Source organism: Oncorhynchus masou, chromosome 15 (genome assembly GCF_036934945.1).
Source record: "Oncorhynchus masou masou isolate Uvic2021 chromosome 15, UVic_Omas_1.1, whole genome shotgun sequence".
NCBI lineage: Eukaryota > Metazoa > Chordata > Actinopteri > Salmoniformes > Salmonidae > Oncorhynchus > Oncorhynchus masou.
In genome coordinates, this window is record NC_088226.1 from 47,313,726 (window position 1) to 47,333,545 (window position 19,820).

Consider the following 19,820-nt stretch of genomic DNA (forward strand, 5'->3'; position numbering starts at 1 on the left):
AGGAAATAGAAGAAAAGGGAAAGACTGAGAATAGGAAGCAAAGATGTGATTGGTCAAACAGAATCATCTGTGGGTCCCGCCCCCAAGCAATGCCAGATAGATACCCTCAGACACAGACACACACACACACAAAACCACAACCACACACAACTCAGTCTGTCTGACAAGAACCCTGGGACTCCCCCACAATCCCCCGCAGACACAGAGAAACAGGCAAAGCGATTGGAAAATTGGAAGAAGCATTAGAGAGAAACATTCTGATTGGATAACAGCATTATAGAAGCATTCTGATTGGTGTTTAGAAGTTACCTGGTAGACCGGATCCTCCAAATCTTCTTCCAGAATAGTCTAAAGACAGACGGACGGACGGACGGAGAAGGGGAAGAGAGAAGATAGAAGAGTAGAGAGGGGATAGAAGAGTAGAGAGGGGAGAAATAGAGTAGAGAGGGGATAGAAGAGTAGAGAGGGGTAGAAAAGTAGAGAGAGGATAAAAGAGTAGAGAGGGGAGAAAGAGTAGAGAGGGGATCGAAGAGTAGAGAGGGGATAGAAGGGTAGAGAGGGGAGACAGAGAGGAGAGAGGGGATAGAAGAGTAGAGAGAATAGAAGAGTAGAGAGGGGATAGAAGAGTAGAGAGGTATAGAAGAGTAGAGAGGGGAAAGAAGAGTAGAGCGGGGTAGACAAGTAGAGAGGGGATAGAAGAGTAGAGAGGGGTAGAAAAGTAGAGAGGGGATAGAAGAGTAGAGAGGGATAGAAGAGTAGAGAGGGGATAGAAGAGTGGAGAGGGGATAGAAGAGTAAAGAGGGGAGAAAGAGAGTAGAGAGGGGAAGGAAGAGTAGAGAGGGAAGAAAGAGAGTAGAGAGGGGGTAGAAGAGTAGAGGGGATAGAAGAGTAGAGAGGGGAGAAAGAGAGTAGAGAGGGGATAGAAGAGTAGAGAGGGGATAGAAGGGTAGAGAGGGGATAGAAGAGTAGAGAGGGGATAGAAGAGTAGAGAGGGGATAGAAGGGTAGAGAGGGGAGAAAGAGAGTAGAGAGGGGATAGAAGAGAGTAGAGAGGGGATAGAAGAGTAGAGAGGGGATAGAAGGGTAGAGAGGGGATAGAAGGGTAGAGAGGGGATAGAAGAGTAGAGAGGGGATAGAAAAGTAGAGAGGGGATAGAAGAGTAGAGAGGGATAGAAGAATAGAGAGGGGATAGAAGAGTAAAGAGGGGAGAAAGAGAGTAGAGAGGGGATAGAAGAGTAGAGAGGGGATAGAAGAGTAGAGAGGGGATAGAACAGTAGAGAGGGGAGAAAGAGAGTAGAGGGGATAGAAGAGTAGAGAGGGGGTAGAAGAGTAGAGAGGGGAGAAAGAGAGTAGAGAGGGGATAGAAGAGTAGAGAGGGGGTAGACACGTAGAGAGGGGATAGAAGAGTAGAGAGGGGAGAAAGAGAGTAGAGAGGGTATAGAAGAGTAGAGAGAGGTAGAAGAGTAGAGAGGGGATGGAAGAGTAGAGAGGGGGTGGAAGAGTAGAGAGAGGGGAGAAAGAGAGTAGAGAGGGGATAGAAGAGTAGAGAGGGGATAGAAGGGTAGAGAGGGGATAGAAGAGTGGAGAGGGGATAGAAGAGTAGAGAGGGGATAGAAGAGTAGAGAGGGATAGAAGAGTAGAGAGGAGATAGAAGGGTAGAGAGGGGATAGAAGAGTAGAGAGGGGATAGAAGAGTAGAGAGGGATAGAAGAGTAGAGAGGGGATAGAAGGGTAGAGAGGGGAGAAAGAGAGTAGAGAGGGGATAGAAGAGAATAGAGAGGGGATAGAAGAGTAGAGAGGGGATAGAAGGGTAGAGAGGGGATAGAAGGGTAGAGAGGGGATAGAAGAGTAAAGAGGTGAGAAAGAGAGTAGAGAGGGAATAGAAGAGTAGAGAGCGGATAGAAAGGTAGAGAGGGGATAGAAGTTCAGAGAGGGGTAGAAGAGTAGAGAGGGGATAGAAGAGTAGAGAGGGGATAGAACAGTAGAGAGGGGAGAAAGAGAGTAGAGACGGGATAGAAGAGTAGAGAGGGGGTAGAATAGTAGAAAGGGGAGAAAGAGAGTAGAGAGGGGATAGAAGAGTGGAGAGGGGGTAGATACGTAGAGAGGGGATAGAAGAGTAGAGAGGGGAGAAAGAGAGTAGAGAGGGGATAGAAGAGTAGAGAGGGGTAGAAGAGTAGAGAGGGGTAGAAGAGTAGAGAGGGGATGGAAGAGTAGAGATGGGGTAGAAAAGTAGAGAGGATAGAAGAGTAGAGAGGGGAGAAAGAGAGTAGAGAGGGTATAGAAAAGTAGAGAGCGGATAGAAAGGTAGAGAGGGGATAGAAGAGTAGAGAGGGGTAGAAGAGTAGAGAGGGGATAGAAGAGTAGAGAGGGGATAGAAGAGTAGAGGGGAGAAAGAGAGTAGAGGGGGGATAGAAGAGTAGAGAGGGGATAGAAGTGTAGAGAGGGGAGAAAGATAGTAGAGATGGGATAGAAGAGTAGAGAGGGGGTAGAAGAGTAGAGAGGGGATAGAAGAGTAGAGAGGGATACAAGAGTAGAGAGAGGGGAGAAAGAGAGTAGAGAGGTGATAGAAGAGTAGAGAGGGGATAGAAGGGTAGAGAGGGGATAGAAGAGTAGAGAGGGGATAGAAGAGTAGAGAGGGGATAGAAGAGTAGAGAGGGATAGAAGAGTAGAGAGGGATAGAAGAGTAGAGAGGGGATAGAAGGGTAGAGAGGGATAGAAGAGTAGAGAGGGGATCGAAGAGTAGAGAGGGGATAGAAGAGTAGAGAGGGGATAGAAGAGTAGAGAGGGGATAGAAGAGTAGAGAGGGGAGAAAGAGAGTAGAGAGGGGATAGAAGAGTAAAGAGGGGAGAAAGAGAGTAGATAGGGGATAGAAGAGTAGAGAGGGGATAGAAAAGTAGAGAGGGAATAGAAGAGTGGAGAGGGGATAAAGAGAGTAGAGAGGGGATAGAAGAGTAGAGAGGGGATAGAAGAGTAGAGAGGGGAGAAAGAGAGTAGAGAGGGGATCGAAGAGTAGAGAGGGGAGAAAGAGAGTTGAGAGGGGATAGAAGAGTTGAGGGGGATAGAAGAGTAGAGAGGGGATAGAAGAGTAGAGAGGGGATAGAAGAGAGTAGGGATGGAAGAGGAAAGCCAGGAAGATCAGTGTAGTTGACAGATAGAGGCAGCAGCACCAAGCATTCCCAACAGATAATCACATAGTACACACAGAACAGCCCTGTCGCCTCCTCTTAATTATGAGTGTGTAAGTGAATGTGAGGGAAAAGTGAACGTGGTTGTGTGTACCTGGTACACAGCCTGTTCACACTGTTTGTCTTTCTGGGCTTTCTTCTCCATCTCCTCCCTCTGTTTGATGTCATAGATGAGCTGGAACAGGTCCCGGAGGTCCAGGATCACTGGTTCTGCCTGGGAGGTGGAGAGGAAGTAGAACACTGTTATAGCTCTGTGGGTAACCAACCAGGTCACCCCTGACACAAGTCAGTATTCGACGTTCATCCATGCCTGAGGACAATGGGAGAATGACGTGAAAACCGGCCGCTAGGGGCAACAATGAGCACTGTTACTTTCAAATAGGTTTCAGTTTTTCTGTGGCGTTGTGGATGTGCTCGGGGATGGGGGTACAGAGTTAATACCTAACCTTAACCCTTACCTTTACCATGTAGAGTTAATAACTTAAACCTTACCTTTACCATTCAGAGTTAATACCTTAACCCTTACCTTTACCATTCAGAGTTAATACCTAACCTTAACCCTTACCTTTACCATTTAGAGTTAATAACTTAACCCTTACCTTTACCATTCAGAGTTAATACCTTAAACCTTACCTTTAACATTCAGAGTTAATACCTAACCATAAACCTTACCTTTACCATTCAGAGTTAATACCTAACCATAAACCTTACCTTTAACATTCAGAGTTAATACCTAACCATAAACCTTACCTTTACCATTCAGAGTTAATACCTAACCATAAACCTTACCTTTACCATTCAGAGTTAATACCTAACCATAAACCTTACCTTTACCATTCAGAGTTAATACCTAGCCATAAACCTTACCTTTACCAATCAGAGTTAATACCTAACCATAAACCTTACCTTTCACCATTCAGAGTTAATGCCTAATGTTAACCTTAAACAAAAATTTGACTTTTGGAACAACTGTGAAATGTGATGTTTGAGAAACATGGATGAACGTCTAATTCTGACGTGAGACTGTCAGAGCTGGTTTTAACACACACACACATATAGAGGCATATACAGGCTGGCGCACACTCTCACACACACAAGCATGTGCATACACACGCACTCACACACACACACACACACACACACACACACACACACACACACACACACACACACACACACACACACACACACACACACACACACACACACACACACACACATCACCTCACATTCACAGTGTAATAAAGCATTAGGATGTGAGGTCTTAGTTTCACTATGAACAGATTCGGAGCAGAGAGCTGGGGATTCTGAGGGGTGAGCCTGGGGAACAATGAAATATAGATCATGTTTAATATTTGATTGAGGCATAACAGGGAGTTCCCAGACAGTGTTCGGACATCACCAGTACAGTGTTGCGTTCCAACATGTTCCTACTTCCTTCCTACCCCATCTGAACTCTGATTCAGTCCTAGATAAATCATGTGGTGTGGGTCTCAATCCCTTCTCTCCTTTCCTCTCTCTCACTTTCTCTATTCCCTCTCTCTTCTCCCTGTATATAATTAGTAGTGAACAGACATCTCTCTTGTCGTCTCTGTCCTCAGAAAACAGGGACGGAACTCTCCTAGCACACCCAGAGGAGAACATGGCAGCTTGCTGGGTTGTTCTGTTTCCCAGGGCGCCAGGTCAGTTCCTGGGAGGATTGACGGGTCGTTAGAGGTGATGACACACTCACACACTCATCGAGCCGCTACGGGAAATCAATATGGCAGCAGAGAGCAGAGACAGCCTCACACAAAACACAGACACGAGACACAGACAGCAACAACACAGAGAGAATATAGACACACACACAGCAGAGCCGACGGGGCTCTCTATCTGTAGAGGGCTGATTCAAGGATCAGTATCTTAATGTGAACAGGACAATGTTCCCTGGGGCAAGCAGAGGACAATGGGGAGTCATGGACAACAGAAAAGCACACAAAGGCATGTACACACACACACACACACACACACACACACACACACACACACACACACACACACACACACACACACACTGTGTGGTACTCACAGACTGTGCTGTCTTGATGGCTACGAAGCGGTGGTTGCCCTCTTTCCCACAGACATAACCAAAGGCTCGGTGGTCTGTGATGTCCTTAGCGATGTAAGAGATCTCATGGACCGCATGGTGGTGCTGGAGGACCTGAGAGAGACCAGGCAGAGAAACACAGTCAGAGACTGGACCCCTGATCTAGAGATAAAAAGAAGAGAGGAAAGAAGGGAGGAGAGAGAAGAGAGAGAGAAGAGAGAGAGAAGAGAGAGAGAGAGAGAGAGAGAGGAGAGAGAGAGAAGGGAGAGAGGAGAGAGGAGGGAGAGAATCTGGCAGTACTTATTTTCAGAGCTCAGACAGCTCTCAGCAGGAAGTGGCCCTCACACACCCCTTGCCAAATTGAGGACAGACGGAGGGAGACAGTCAAACTATTCCCTGTGAGCCTCTGTTGTGTTGTTGTGCCAGGCAGGAAGAAGGGGGATTAGACCTCCTCAACCCACACACAGACACACACACACACACACACATACCCGCCTGCTCGTTTAACAGTCTTTAGTTCCCCTGCTCTTCCCAGTTTAGCCAGAGAGTTTGCGCCAGGGAGGGATGGCTGTGCTCATGGCAGATGGCACTGGTTGTCCCAGAGAAGATGGGGAGATGGGACTGACTACCCACACACTCACGCATACTTACACTGACTTCCAAACACACACAAACACACACATCACGCTCAAACATGCATACCGATGCCACACATACACCCACACACATACGTGTGTATGTGCGCATCTGTGTACGTGTGTGTGTGTGTGTGTGTGTGTGTGTGTGTGTGTGTGTGTGTGTGTGTGTGTGTGTGTGTGTGTGTGTGTGTGTGTGTGTGTGTGTGTGTGTGTGTGTGTGTGTGTGTGTGTGTGTGTGTGTGAGTGTAAATGGCAAAGACAGTCGCGTCGCTGCAGGCAGTGGAGTTGTTAATTTCATCTGCTCACTGGATGTGTCACTACAGGCAGAGGCAATCTCAGAACGCAGCACTGACACCCAAAACACAGAGATGTGTATCTGTCAACCCCACACAGAGCTCTGACACTACAGAGCATCCGGCAGCAGCTACAGTGGTAGGAGACAGAGGCCGTGTGTGTGTGACTGATGCCTTCTATATTTAATAAGTAGGCTGATGATTGTCATCCCTCCCATTGACTGACCTAACAATAATAAGAGCCCCTCCCCTCCAATAACCAAGCCAGCAGGAGAGGCCCCGGGACCACACGCACAAACACTCAGGACGTACGCACGCCCACACAAACATGCACGCACATCCCGTGCCGGTAGATTGAACCCAGGTTTCTCGTCCGAGGCTGAGGCTGGAGAGGGGTTGACATACGAAACTTTTCCTTTCTCTCTTAAAGGCCTCTCCCTCTCTCCACCCCTCCATCACCACGGTGACCATGACGGAGAGAGAGCGAAAACATGGGCACCCGCCCTCTGTGGGGACGGAGGAGAGATTAATGTTCCCTCGCTCCTCTTTTCTATCCTCCACGACCTTCCCTCTTCTGTGAGAGAGCTCATCCATCCATCCGTCCATAAGGGGGGTTGGGGGATGTAAGCAATATGGCTGCAGTGTGGGAGGTAGAGAGGCAAGGCCACACACACACACACACACACACACACACACACACAAACACACTCACAGGCACACACCGTGGCACCCTGCACACAGAGAAAGACAGACTGCACTGATATCAGACGATAAACCAGGTTTGTATTCTGATCTACTTAGGAGGTTTCAATTAGGTCCTCCTGATTTCCCCCGGGACTCTTTAGAGCGGCCTCATTAACAAGCCCACCTGTCCCCCTGGACCAATACCACACACACACACACACACACACACACACACACACACACACATACACACACACACCTTTAAAACTCACCCCAAACTTCTCATCAAAGATCTTGATCCCTCCAAAGGAGACAGTTAGAAACACCTTCTGTTTGTGGTCTCCTTTAGACCGCCCTGCTGCTGCTATGCCCTACAGAACAGACACAAAGAGACAGGATATAGACACACACTACTTACTGTAAATGGAGAAGAGCAGCAAGGAGGAGGAAAGAGCAGAAGTGTGTGTCCGTGTGTGTGTGTGTGTGTGTGTGTGTGTGTGTGTGTGTGTGTGTGTGTGTGTGTGTGTGTGTGTGTGTGTGTGTGTGTGTGTGTGTGTGTGTGTGTGTGTGTGTGTCAGGGTTTCCGCTAGCCGGTAATAGCTGGCTTTTGTCCGATTAAAAAAAATAGAAAAGCAGATCAATAAAATTAGCGCCGGCCAATTGTCCAGTCGACGTAAATACCAAAATACCAGTCGATGTAAATACATTTGACTGGTCATGCTTATCGGTTTACAGGTTAATTTGCATAATTTTGTGGAATTAAATTAGCGCGTGTGTACAGTCTATTCGTTATGTATCTTGGCACACGTGTACAGAATACATATACAGAGCCTTCGAGGGGAAAATCTGTCTGCCGGCAGAAGAGTTGCTGCCGCAGCATCTGTGATGTGTTCTAAACCACAGGGAACTCTGAAAAAGACCCGCTCAAAATCTGTTTTATCCAGACTAGGACTACCGGATGAATGAATCTGGGATCTATCGTCCCAACTGGCTCAGAGTCTGTTTGGAATAGGCTATTTCTTTGTCGACAAGCTGACCAAAGCCTTGACATATGCTAGTTATTTTGCTGTTCGTTACTCGTCTTGTTGGCTGAGGAAAAGTACATGTGGACAGTTATTCTAACATGTTCAAAATGCACATCAGATTTTGGTAAGAAGGACCACAAACCGTTGCATCCTCGACTTGCATGTTCTGTTCAAATGAATTACCATAGTTTCAATGTGATTTGTGTCATTCTGGGCACCGTGGGTGGACGCTCTAATCAGGTTACGCATCCAATGCAAAAGGCTCCGGTAAATTTCTCAAATGTCCGGTAAATTAAAATGTTGCCGGTCAAATGTCCGGAAACACTGGTGTGTATTGCCTGTCTAGATGAGCAAATTGGGAAACAAGTTGATCAATGCACCGTTTGCCTCTATTCCTCACCCTCACCTCTTCTCTCCTCACCCCTCACCTCTCCTCTCCTCTCCTCACCCCTCACCTCTCCTCACCCCTCTCTTCTCCTCACCCTTCACTTCTCCTCACCCTCACCTCTTCTCTCCTCACCCCTCACCTCTCCTCACTTCTTCTCACCCCTCACTTCTCCTCACCCCTCACTTCTCCTCACTTCTCTTCCCCCCTCATCTCTCCTCACCTCTCCTCACCCCTCTATTCTCCTCACCCTTCACTTCTCCTCACCCCTCTCTTCTCCTCACCCCTCTCTTCTCCTCACCTCTCCTCATCCTTCACTTTTCTTCACCCCTCTCTTCTCCTCACCCCTCACCTCACCTCTCCTCACCCCTCACTTCTCCTCACCCCTCTCTTCTCCTCATCCTTCACTTCTCCTCACCCCTCTCCTCTCCTCACCCCTCACTTCTCCTCTCCTCTCCTCACCCCTCACCTGTCCTCACCCCTCACATATCCTCACCCTTCACCTTTCCTCACCTTTCCTCACCTTTCCTCACCCCTCACCTTTTTCACACCATCCTTCCATCACACAATTACCCAGCATGTTAAATGAGATAGGAGCCTAAATCACTATCCTCACCTCCCCTATCTTCTCTCCCTCATCTCCTCATTATGCTCCATTATTACCCTAGACCCCTTCCCCCTCATTCCCTGTCCTCGGGGTCAAACACACACACACTCACCTTGAGCTTCATCATGGAGTCTTGACAGAGTTTGTCTCCCCTTGCGGCCGTGACTTCGTCCAGACCGATGAGTTTAGCCTTGTAGCGAACGCCATCCCCCTTAAACCGCCTGATCAACCCGGCCTCGCTACGATCCTGCCCTGAGAGACAGAGAGACACAAACACAGAGTCAGTACAGTACAATAAACACACATGACTATGACCCCCATCCCTCCCTATTCTGTCTCTCTATCTCTATCCATCCTTCTATATTCTCTATTCTATCTCTATCCATCCTTCTATATTCTATCTCTATCCATCCTTCTATATTCTATATTCTATCTCTATCCATCCTTCTCTATTCTATCTCTATCCATCCCTCTATATTCTATCTCTCTATCTCTATCCATCCTTCTATATTCTATATTATATCTCTATCCATCCTTCTCTATTCTATCTCTATCCATCCTTCTATATTCTATATTCTATCTCTATCCATCCTTCTCTATTCTATCTCTATCCATCCCTCCCTATTCTATCTCTCTATCTCTATCCATCCTTCTATATTCTATATTCTATCTCTATCCATCCTTCTCTATTCTATCTCTATCCATCCTTCTATATTCTATTCTATCTCTATCCATCCTTCTATATTCTATATTCTATCTCTATCCATCCTTCTATATTCTATATTATATCTCTATCCATCCTTCTCTATTCTATCTCTATCCATCCCTCTATATTATATCTCTATCCATCCTTCTCTATTCTATCTCTATCCATTCTTCTATATTCTATATTCTATCTCTATCCATCCTTCTCTATTCTATCTCTATCCATCCTTCTATATTCTATATTCTATCTCTATCCATTCTTCTATATTCTATATTCTATCTCTATCCATCCTTCTATATTCTATATTCTATCTCTATCCATCCTTCTATATTCTATATTCTATCTCTATCCATCCTTCTCTATTCTATCTCTATCCATCCCTCTATATTCTATCTCTATCCATCCTTCTATATTCTATATTCTATCTCTATCCATCCTTCTCTATTCTATCTCTATCCATCCCTCTATATTCTATCTCTATCCATCCTTCTATATTCTATATTCTATCTCTATCCATCCTTCTATATTCTATATTCTATCTCTATCCATCCTTCTCTATTCTATCTCTATCCATCCCTCTATATTATATCTCTATCCATCCTTCTATATTCTATATTCTATCTCTATCCATCCTTCTCTATTCTATCTCTATCCATCCCTCTATATTCTATCTCTATCCATCCTTCTCTATTCTATCTCTATCCATCCCTCTATATTCTATCTCTATCCATCCTTCTCTATTCTATCTTTATCCACCCCTCTCCATTCTATCTCTATCCATCCCTCTCTATTTTATCTCTATCCATCCCTCTCTATTTTATCTCTATCCATCCCTCTCTATTCTATCTTTATCCATCCCTCTCTATTTTATCTCTATCCATCCTTCTCTATTCTATCTCTATCCATCCCTCTCTATTCTATCTCTATCATCCTTCTCTATTCTATCTCTATCCATCCCTCTCTATTCTATCTCTATCCATCCCTCTCTATTCTATCTCTATCATCCTTCTCTATTCTATCTCTATCCATCCCTCTCTATTCTATCTCTATCCATCCCTCTCTATTCTATCTTTATCCATCCCTCTCTATTTTATCTCTATCCATCCCTCTCTATTCTATCTCTATCCATCCCTCTCTATTCTATCTCTATCCAGCCCTCTCTATTCTATCTCTATCCCTCCCTCTCTATCATCCCTCTCTATTCTATCTCTACCCATCCTTCCCTATTCTATCTCTATCCATCCTTCCCTATTCTATCTCTCTATCAAATCAAATCAAATCAAATTTTATTTGTCACATACACATGTTTAGCAGATGTTAATGCGAGTGTAGCGAAATGCTTGTGCTTCTAGTTCCGACAATGCAGTAATAACCAACAAGTAATCTAACTAACAATTCCAAATCTACTGTCTTATACACAGTGTAAGGGGATAAAGAATATGTACATAAGGATATATGAGTGAGTGATGGTACAGAGCAGCATAGGCAAGAAAAAGTAGATGGTATCGAGTACAGTATATACATATGAGATGAGTATGTAAACAAAGTGGCATAGTTAAAGTGGCTAGTGATACATGTATTACATAAGGATGCAGTCGATGATATAGAGTACAGTATATAGGTATGCATATGAGATGAATAATGTAGGGTAAGTAACATTATATAAGGTAGCATTGTTTAAAGTGGCTAGTGATATATTTACAACATTTCCCATCAATTATTAAAGTGGCTGGAGTTGAGTCAGTGTCAGTGTGTAGGCAGCAGCCACTCAATGTTAGTGGTGGCTGTTTAACAGTCTGATGGCCTTGAGATAGAAGCTGTTTTTCAGTCTCTCGGTCCCAGCTTTGATGCACCTGTACTGACCTCGCCTTCTGGATGATAGCGGGGTGAACAGGCAGTGGCTCGGGTGGTAGATGTCCTTGATGATCTTTATGGCCTTCCTGTAACATCGGGTGGTGTAGGTGTCCTGGAGGGCAGGTAGTTTGCCCCCGATGATGCGTTGTGCAGACCTCACTACCCTCTGGAGAGCCTTACGGTTGAGGGCGGAGCAGTTGCCGTACCAGGCGGTGATACAGCCCGCCAGGATGCTCTCGATTGTGCCTCTGTAGAAGTTTGTGAGTGCTTTTGGTGACAAGCCGAATTTCTTCAGCCTCCTGAGGTTGAAGAGGCGCTGCTGCGCCTTCTTCACGATGCTGTCTGTGTGAGTGGACCAATTCAGTTTGTCTGTGATGTGTATGCCGAGGAACTTAAAACTTGCTACTCTCTCCACTACTGTTCCATCGATGTGGATAGGGGGTTGTTCCCTCTGCTGTTTCCTGAAGTCCACAATCATCTCCTTAGTTTTGTTGACGTTGAGTGTGAGGTTATTTTCCTGACACCACACTCCGAGGGCCCTCCTGTCCTCCCTGTAGGCCGTCTCGTCGTTGTTGGTAATCAAGCCTACCACTGTTGTGTCGTCCGCAAACTTGAGATGATTGAGTTGGAGGCGTGCGTGGCCACGCAGTCGTGGGTGAACAGGGAGTACAGGAGAGGGCTCAGAACGCACCCTTGTGGGGCCCCAGTGTTGAGGATCAGCGGGGAGGAGATGTTGTTACCTACCCTCACCACCTGGGGGCGGCCCGTCAGGAAGTCCAGTACCCAGTTGCACAGGGCGGGGTCGAGACCCAGGGTCTCGAGCTTGATGACGAGCTTGGAGGGTACTATGGTGTTGAATGCCGAGCCGTAGTCGATGAACAGCATTCTCACATAGGTATTCCTCTTGTCCAGAAGGGTTAGGGCCGTGTGCAGTGTGGTTGAGATTGCATCGTCTGTGGACCTATTTGAGCGGTAAGCAAATTGGAGTGGGTCTAGGGAGTCAGGTAGGGTGGAGGTGATATGGTCCTTGACTAGTCTCTCAAAGCACTTCATGATGACGGAAGTGAGTGCTACGGGGCGGTAGTCGTTTAGCTCAGTTACCTTAGCTTTCTTGGGAACAGGAACGATGGTGCCCTCTTGAAGCATGTGGGAACAGCAGACTGGTATAGGGATTGATTGAATATGTCCGTAAACACACCAGCCAGCTGGTCTGCGCATGCTCTGAGGGCGCGGCTGGGGATGCCGTCTGGGCCTGCAGCCTTGCGAGGGTTAACACGTTTAAATGTTTTACTCACCTCGGCTGCAGTGAAGGAGAGACCGCATTTTTCCGTTGCAGGCAGTGTCAGTGGCACTGTATTGTCCTCAAAGCGGGCAAAAAAGTTAATTAGTCTGCCTGGGAGCAAGACATCCTGGTCCGTGACTGGGCTGGATTTCTTCCTGTAGTCCGTGATTGACTGTAGACCCTGCCACATGCCTCTTGTGTCTGAGCCGTTGAATTGGGATTCTACTTTGTCTCTGTACTGACGCTTAGCTTGTTTGATAGCCTTACGGAGGGAATAGCTGCATTGTTTGTATTCAGTCATGTTGCCAGACACCTTGCCCTGATTGAAAGCAGTGGTTCGTGCTTTCAGTTTCACACGAATGCTGCCATCAATCCAAGGTTTCTGGTTAGGGAATGTTTTAATCGTTGCTATGGGAACGACATCTTCAACGCACGTTCTAATGAACTCGCACACCGAATCAGCGTATTCGTCAATGTTGTTATTTGACGCAATATGAAACATGTCCCAGTCCACGTGATGGAAGCAGTCTTGGAGTGTGGAGTCAGCTTGGTCGGACCAGCGTTGGACAGACCTCAGCGTGGGAGCTTCTTTTTTAGCTTTTGTCTGTAGGCAGGTATCAGCAAAATGGAGTTGTGGTCAGCTTTTCCGAAAGGGGGGCGGGGCAGGGCCTTATATGCGTTGCGGAAGTTAGAGTAACAGTGATCCAAGGTTTTTCCGCCCCTGGTTGCGCAATCGATATGCTGATAAAATTTAGGGAGTCTTGTTTTCAGATTAGCCTTGTTAAAATCCCCAACAACGATGAATGCAGCCTCCGGATAAATGGTTTCCAGTTTGCAAAGAGTTAAATAAAGTTCGTTCAGAGCCATCGATGTGTCTGCTTGGGGGGGGATATATACGGCTGTGATTATAATCGAAGAGAATTCTCTTGGTAGGTAATGCGGTCTATACTTGATTGTGAGGAATTCTAAATCAGGTGAACAGAAGGATTTGAGTTCCTGTATGTTTCTTTCATCGCACCATGCCTCGTTAGCCATAAGGCATACACCCCCACCCCTCTTCTTACCAGAAAGGTGTTTGTTTCTGTCGGCGCGATGCGTGGAGAAACCCGTTGGCTGCACCGCATCGGATAGCGTCTCTCCAGTGAGCCATGTTTCCGTGAAGCACAGAACGTTACAGTCTCTGATGTCCCTCTGGAATGCTACCCTTGCTCGGATTTCATCAACCTTGTTGTTAAGAGACTGGACATTGGCAAGAAGAATGCTAGGAAGTGGGGCACGATGTGCCCATCTCCGTAGTCTAACCAGAAGACCGCTACGTTTCCCTCTTTTTCGGAGTCGTTTTTGGGGTCGCTGCATGCGATCCATTCCGTTGTCCTGTTTGTAAGGCAGAACACAGGATCCGCGTCGCGAAAAACATATTCTTGGTCGTACTGATGGTGAGTTGACGCTGATCTTATATACAGTAGTTCTTCTCGGCTGTATGTTATGAAACCTAAGATGACCTGAGGTACTAATGTAAGAAATAACACATAAAAAAACAAAAAACTGCATAGTTTCCTAGGAACGCGAAGCGAGGTGGCCATCTCTGTCGGCGCCGGAAGTCTCTCCCTATTCTATCTCTCTATCCATCCCATCTCTATCTCTATCCATCCCTCCCTATTCTATCTCTCTATCCATCCCATCTCTATCTCTATCCATTCCTCCTTATTCTATCTCTCTATCCATCCCATCTCTACCTCTATCCACCCCTACCCATTCTCTCTCTGAATGATGGTGTGACATGTTGTTCTTATCTCCTCTCTCTTTCTGTTTCCTCTCTCTTCTCACACTCTCTATGATCTATGTGTGTAGTGTGTATTGAGTGTGTGTACTAGTGTGTTTATGTGTGTTGTCCTTGCTCCTCTCTCTATGTTATCTCCTGTGGTTAGTAAAGTACTCCTCACAGACAACAGAGTGGGAGGGAGGGAGGAAGATAATTATGAAAATTCCCAAAGTTGAGAAAAGCTTTGACTATGTACAGACTCAGTGAACATAGCCTTGCTATTGAGAGATGCCGCAGAAGGCACAACTGGCTCTCGAGAGCACACTGCCCACAAAATGAGGTGGAAACTGAGTTGCACTTCCTAACCTCCTGCCAAATGTATGACCATGTTAGAGACACGTGCAGTTGAAGTCAGAAGTATACATACACCTTAGCCTAGTACATTTAAACTCAGTTTTTCACAATTCCTGACATTTAATCCAAGTAAAAATTCCGTCTTTTAGGTCAGTTAGGATCACCACTTTATTTTAAGAATGTGAAATGTCAGAATAATAGTAGAGAGAATGATTTATTTTAGCTTTAATTCCCACATTTATTGGGAATAATGATTTATTTCAGCTTCTGGGTCAGAAGTTTACATACACTCAATTAGTATTTGGTAGCATTGCCTTTAAATTGTTTAACTTGGGTCAAAACATTTTGGGTAGCCTTCCACAAGCTTTCCACAATAAGTTGGGTGAATTTTGGCCCATTTCTCCTGACAGAGTTGGTGTAACTGAGTCAGGTTTGTAGGCCTCCTTGCTCGCACACACTTTTTCAGTTCTGCCCACAAATTTTCTATAGGATTGAGGTCAGGGCTTTGTGATGACCACATCAATACCTTGACTATGTTGTCCTTAAGCCATTTTGCCACAACTTTGAAAGTATGCTTGGGGTCATTCTCCATTTGGAAGACCCATTTGAGACCAAACTTTAACTTCCTGACTGATGTCTTGAGACGTTGCTTCAATATATCCCCATAATTTTCTTTCCTCATGATGCCATCTATTTTGTGAAGTGCACCAGTCCCTCCTGCAGCAAAGCACCCCCACAACATGACACTGCCACCCCCGTGCTTCACGGTTGGGATGGTGTTCTCGATTTGCAAGCATCCCCCATTTTCCTCCAAACATAACGACGGTCATTATGGCCAAACAGTTATATTTTTGTTTCATTAGACCAGATGACATTTCTCCAAAAAGTATGATCTTTGTCCCCATGTGCAGTTGCAAACCTTAGTCTGTTATTTTTATGGTGGTTTTGGAGCAGTGGCTTCTTCCTTGCTGAGCGACTTTTCAGGTTATGTCCATATAGGACTCGTCTTACTGTGGATATAGATACTTTTGTACCTGTTTCCTCCAGCATCTTCACAAGGTCCTTTGCTGTTGTTCTAGGTTTGATTTGCACTTTTCGCACCAACGTTCATCTCTAGGAGACAGAACGCGTCTCTTTCCTGAGCGGTATGGCGGCTGCGTGGTCCCATGGTGTTTATACTTGTGTACTATTGTTTGTACAGATGAACATACCTTGAGGCATTTAGAAATTGCTCCCCAGGATGAACCAGACTTGTGGAGTTCTTGGTTGACATCTTTTGATCTTTCCATGATGATGTCAAGCAAAGAGGCACTGAGTTTGAAGGTAGGGCTTGAAATACATCCACAGGTAGACCTCTTCTGGAATTTTCCAAGCTGTTTAAAAGGCACAGTCAACTTAATGTATGTAAATTTCTGACCCACTGGAATTGTGATACAGTGAATTATAAGTGAAATAATCTGTCTGTAAACAATTGTTGGAAAAATGACTTGTGTCATGCACAAAGTAGATGTCCTAAGCCAGGGGTGTCAAAGTCAAATGGACGGAGGGCCAAATAAAAAATTTAGCTACAAGCCGAGGGCCGGACTGTTCGAATGTTCATTGAAAAATTTTTAAATGACGCATATAGTCTAGTGAACCTAATTGAACCTACTGAAAACCTAACAAATATATTCCAATATGATCAGATAAATAAAGCAATATTTTCTTATGGCTCTGTCAGTAATCTTTAATTTTCAACAGACACAAAAGACAAATTTCCTTTATATAAAAATCCCCATAACATGAACATTAAATGAAAGAAACCGGTATTCAAGGCACCATCAGTAGCCTATATTTTCTATTTTAGCAAAAGTGGGCTAAATTTACTTCAAAGAAAAAAAAAACAATAATAGCAATTTTCTATCATCCACTCAACTGAAATATTTTTAAAATATAATTGGATTGAAATACAATAAAATAAAGTGCAAAAATCTATTAATCAAAAACAACACTTTGTTTAAGGAGAAGTAACATGCAGTGAAAACAAATATTAAACTTTAACTTTTAAACTTGAACTGAGTAAAAACTCTAAATATGTGATTGCACAGTAATGTTCACTTGTTTGAGGTTGAGGGTGATACTTGGTGGTGTCAGCTCACCTGTCGCGTTTTCCTCTTGCATCTTTTCCCGTATCTTCGCCACCAGTCCGCTCCTGTGTCCACACATCGCAGGTGCTCCGTCGGTTGTCAAACCCACGAGTTTTTCCCAAGGCAGCTCCATCTCATTTACACATCTTGACACCTCTTCATACAAATCATGCCCCGTAGTTGTGCCATGCATAGGACGTAAAGCCAAAAACTCCTCTGTCACGCTTAGGCTGGAATCCACTCCGCGGATGAAAATTGACAACTGGGCAATGTCAATGTCGGTGCTCTCATCCACAGCCAAGGAATATGCAATGAAATCTTTTCCCTTTTTCACAAGCTGCTCTTTTAGATTGATGGACAACTGGTCTACTCTCTCGGCAATGGTGTTTCTGCTCAGACTCACATTTAAAAAGAGTTGCCTTTTTTCTGGGCAAACTTCGTCACAAACTTTAATCATGCAGTTTTTGATGAAATCCCCTCCGTAAATGGCCGGGCTGATTTAGCGATCTCTTCTGCCAAAATAAAACTGGCCTTGACAGCAGCCTGGCCTTGTGATTTGGCTTTTTTGAACAGAGCCTGTCGAGATTTGAGGCCTCGTTTTAATTCCTCTGCCTTTTGTAGCCTTTGTTCCATGTCCATATTCTTGTTTTTGTCCGCGTGTTTCGTTTCATAATGTCGTCTCAGATTATACTCTTTCAGTACCGCCACACTTTCTCCACACAGAAGACACACAGGTTTTCCAGCTACCTCCGTGAACATATACTCCGACTCCCACCTTGTTTGAAACCCCCGGTTCTCAGTGTCCACCTTCCGTTTTGCCATTTTTGATGGGTATCTGAAAGTTAATTTTACTGTGATGCTGACGACTGCTGTGCCAATAAATATTGAAATGAAGCAGCCTACTGCTCGGTGCGTCACCGTTGCATTGTGGGAAATGTAGTATTGGTGCGTGTAAAAGATCTGCGGGCTGCCGGCTTGCTGCGGTCTGCGGGCCGGTTCTAATAATAAATCAAGATCATCCCAGGGGCCGTAAAAAACCTTCTCGCGGGCCGGATGTGGCCCGCGGGCCTTGACTCTGACATATGTGTCCTAAGCGACTTGCCAAAACTACTTCTAAGAAATTTGTGGAGTGGTTGAAAAACAAGTTTTAATGACTCCAACCTAAGTGTATGTAAACTTCCGACTTCAACTGTATTTCCCTCAGATTACACAGACCCACAAAGAATTCTAAAACTAATCCAATTTTGATCAACTCCCATATTTAATAGGTGAATACCACAGTTACCATCACAGCAGCAAGATTTGCAACCTGTTGACAAACGAAAATGGCAACCAGTGAACAAACACTATATGGTCTTCCTTATGGTGTGTGTAACTGTAATTTTACAGCCAGCCAAACCATTTAAAAAGAAACTGAATCATTGTCAGGATTCCAAAAACCTCCAGTGTTTTATTGATTGATGAAAGTGAAAAAGCAATACTTTCAAATGCTTTTACAAGGATTGTAGGAGATAACTAGCAGTACAGCAACCGTTCTCAACAAGGACTCTTAACTAAATTCATTCCTGGTTCCCTTTTCAGCGCCAAAGAAAAATCGCAAGTTAGATGTCGTTAAATAGAATGGCCACCGGGTGGACAATATCAATATGGGACATACAGTGCATTGGGAAAGTATTCAGACCCCTTGACTTTTTCCACATTTTGTTACGTTACAGCCTTATTCTAAAATTGATTCAAAAGTTTTTTTCCCTCATCAATCTAAACACAATACCCCATAACGACAAAACAAAGCAAGGTTTTTAGAAATGCTTTTAAATGTATTAAAAACACTGAAATATCACATTCACATAAGTATTCAGACCCTTTACTCAGTACATTGTTGAAGCACCTTTGGCAGCAACTTTCAAGTCTTCTTTGGTATGACGCTATTCAAGACCTCTTGACTTTTTACACATTTTCTTATGTTGCTTACGTTATTCTAAAATAGATTTTTTTTTTAATTCCCTCATCAATCTACATACAATACCCCATAATGACAAAGCAAAAACAGCTTTTCATCAATTTTTGCAAATAAAAAACAACAACTGAAATATCACATTTACATAAGTATTCAGACCCTATACTCAGTACTTTGTTGAAGCACCTTTTAGCAGCGATTACAGCCACGAGTCTTCTTGGATATGACGCTAAAATTCTATAACATTTGCCTAATTTCAGTTTATGTTACCAAACAAGCAATTCATAGTGTAAAGAATCATTGTACAATCTACAGTGCATTCGGGAAAGACCTCTTGACTTTTTACACATTTTCTTATGTTGCTTACGTCATTCTAAAATTGATTAAATAGTTTTTTCCCTCATCAATCTACATACAATACCCCATAATGACAAAGCAAAAACAGATTTTTATCAATTTCTGCAAATAAAAAACAACTACTGAAATATCAAATATTCAGACACTTTACTCAGTACTTTGTTGAAGCAACTTTGGCAGTGATTACAGCCTCGAGTCTTCTTGGGTATGACGCTACAAGCTTGACAAACCGGTATTTGGGGAGTTTCTCCCATCTTCTCTGCAGATCATCTCAAGCGATGTCTCTCCAGAGATGTTCGATGGCTTCAAGTCCGGGCTCTGTCTGGGCCACTCAAGGACATTCAGAGACTTGTTCCGAAGCTACTTCTGCGTAGCCTTGGCTGTGTGTTTAGGGTCGTTGTCCTGTTGGAAGGTGAACCTTCGCCCCAGTCTGGGGTATTGAGCGCTCTGGAGCAGGTTTTCATCAAGAATCTCTATGTATTTTGTTCTGTACATCTTTCCCTTGATCCTGACTAGTC

General features: G+C 44.6%; 1 protein-coding gene across 7 annotated transcripts in view; it reads right to left on the reverse strand.

The window, feature by feature from the left end:
* Window positions 1-19,820, reverse strand: part of LOC135556344 (disabled homolog 1-like) — an 85,342-nt gene that overhangs the window by 22,201 nt on the left and 43,321 nt on the right. For 5 of the 7 annotated variants that reach the window (XM_064989475.1, XM_064989481.1, XM_064989479.1 and 2 more), the window contains exons 3-7: window positions 9,017-9,156; window positions 7,160-7,258; window positions 5,255-5,386; window positions 3,278-3,397; window positions 310-348 (exon numbers count right to left, since the gene is read on the reverse strand). In XM_064989475.1, coding sequence (XP_064845547.1) covers window positions 310-348; window positions 3,278-3,397; window positions 5,255-5,386; window positions 7,160-7,258; window positions 9,017-9,156 — 530 coding nt within the window. The remainder of the gene's footprint in view (window positions 1-309; window positions 349-3,277; window positions 3,398-5,254; window positions 5,387-7,159; window positions 7,259-9,016; window positions 9,157-19,820) is intronic. The other 2 variants (XM_064989478.1, XM_064989480.1) reach the window with 1 other exon arrangement.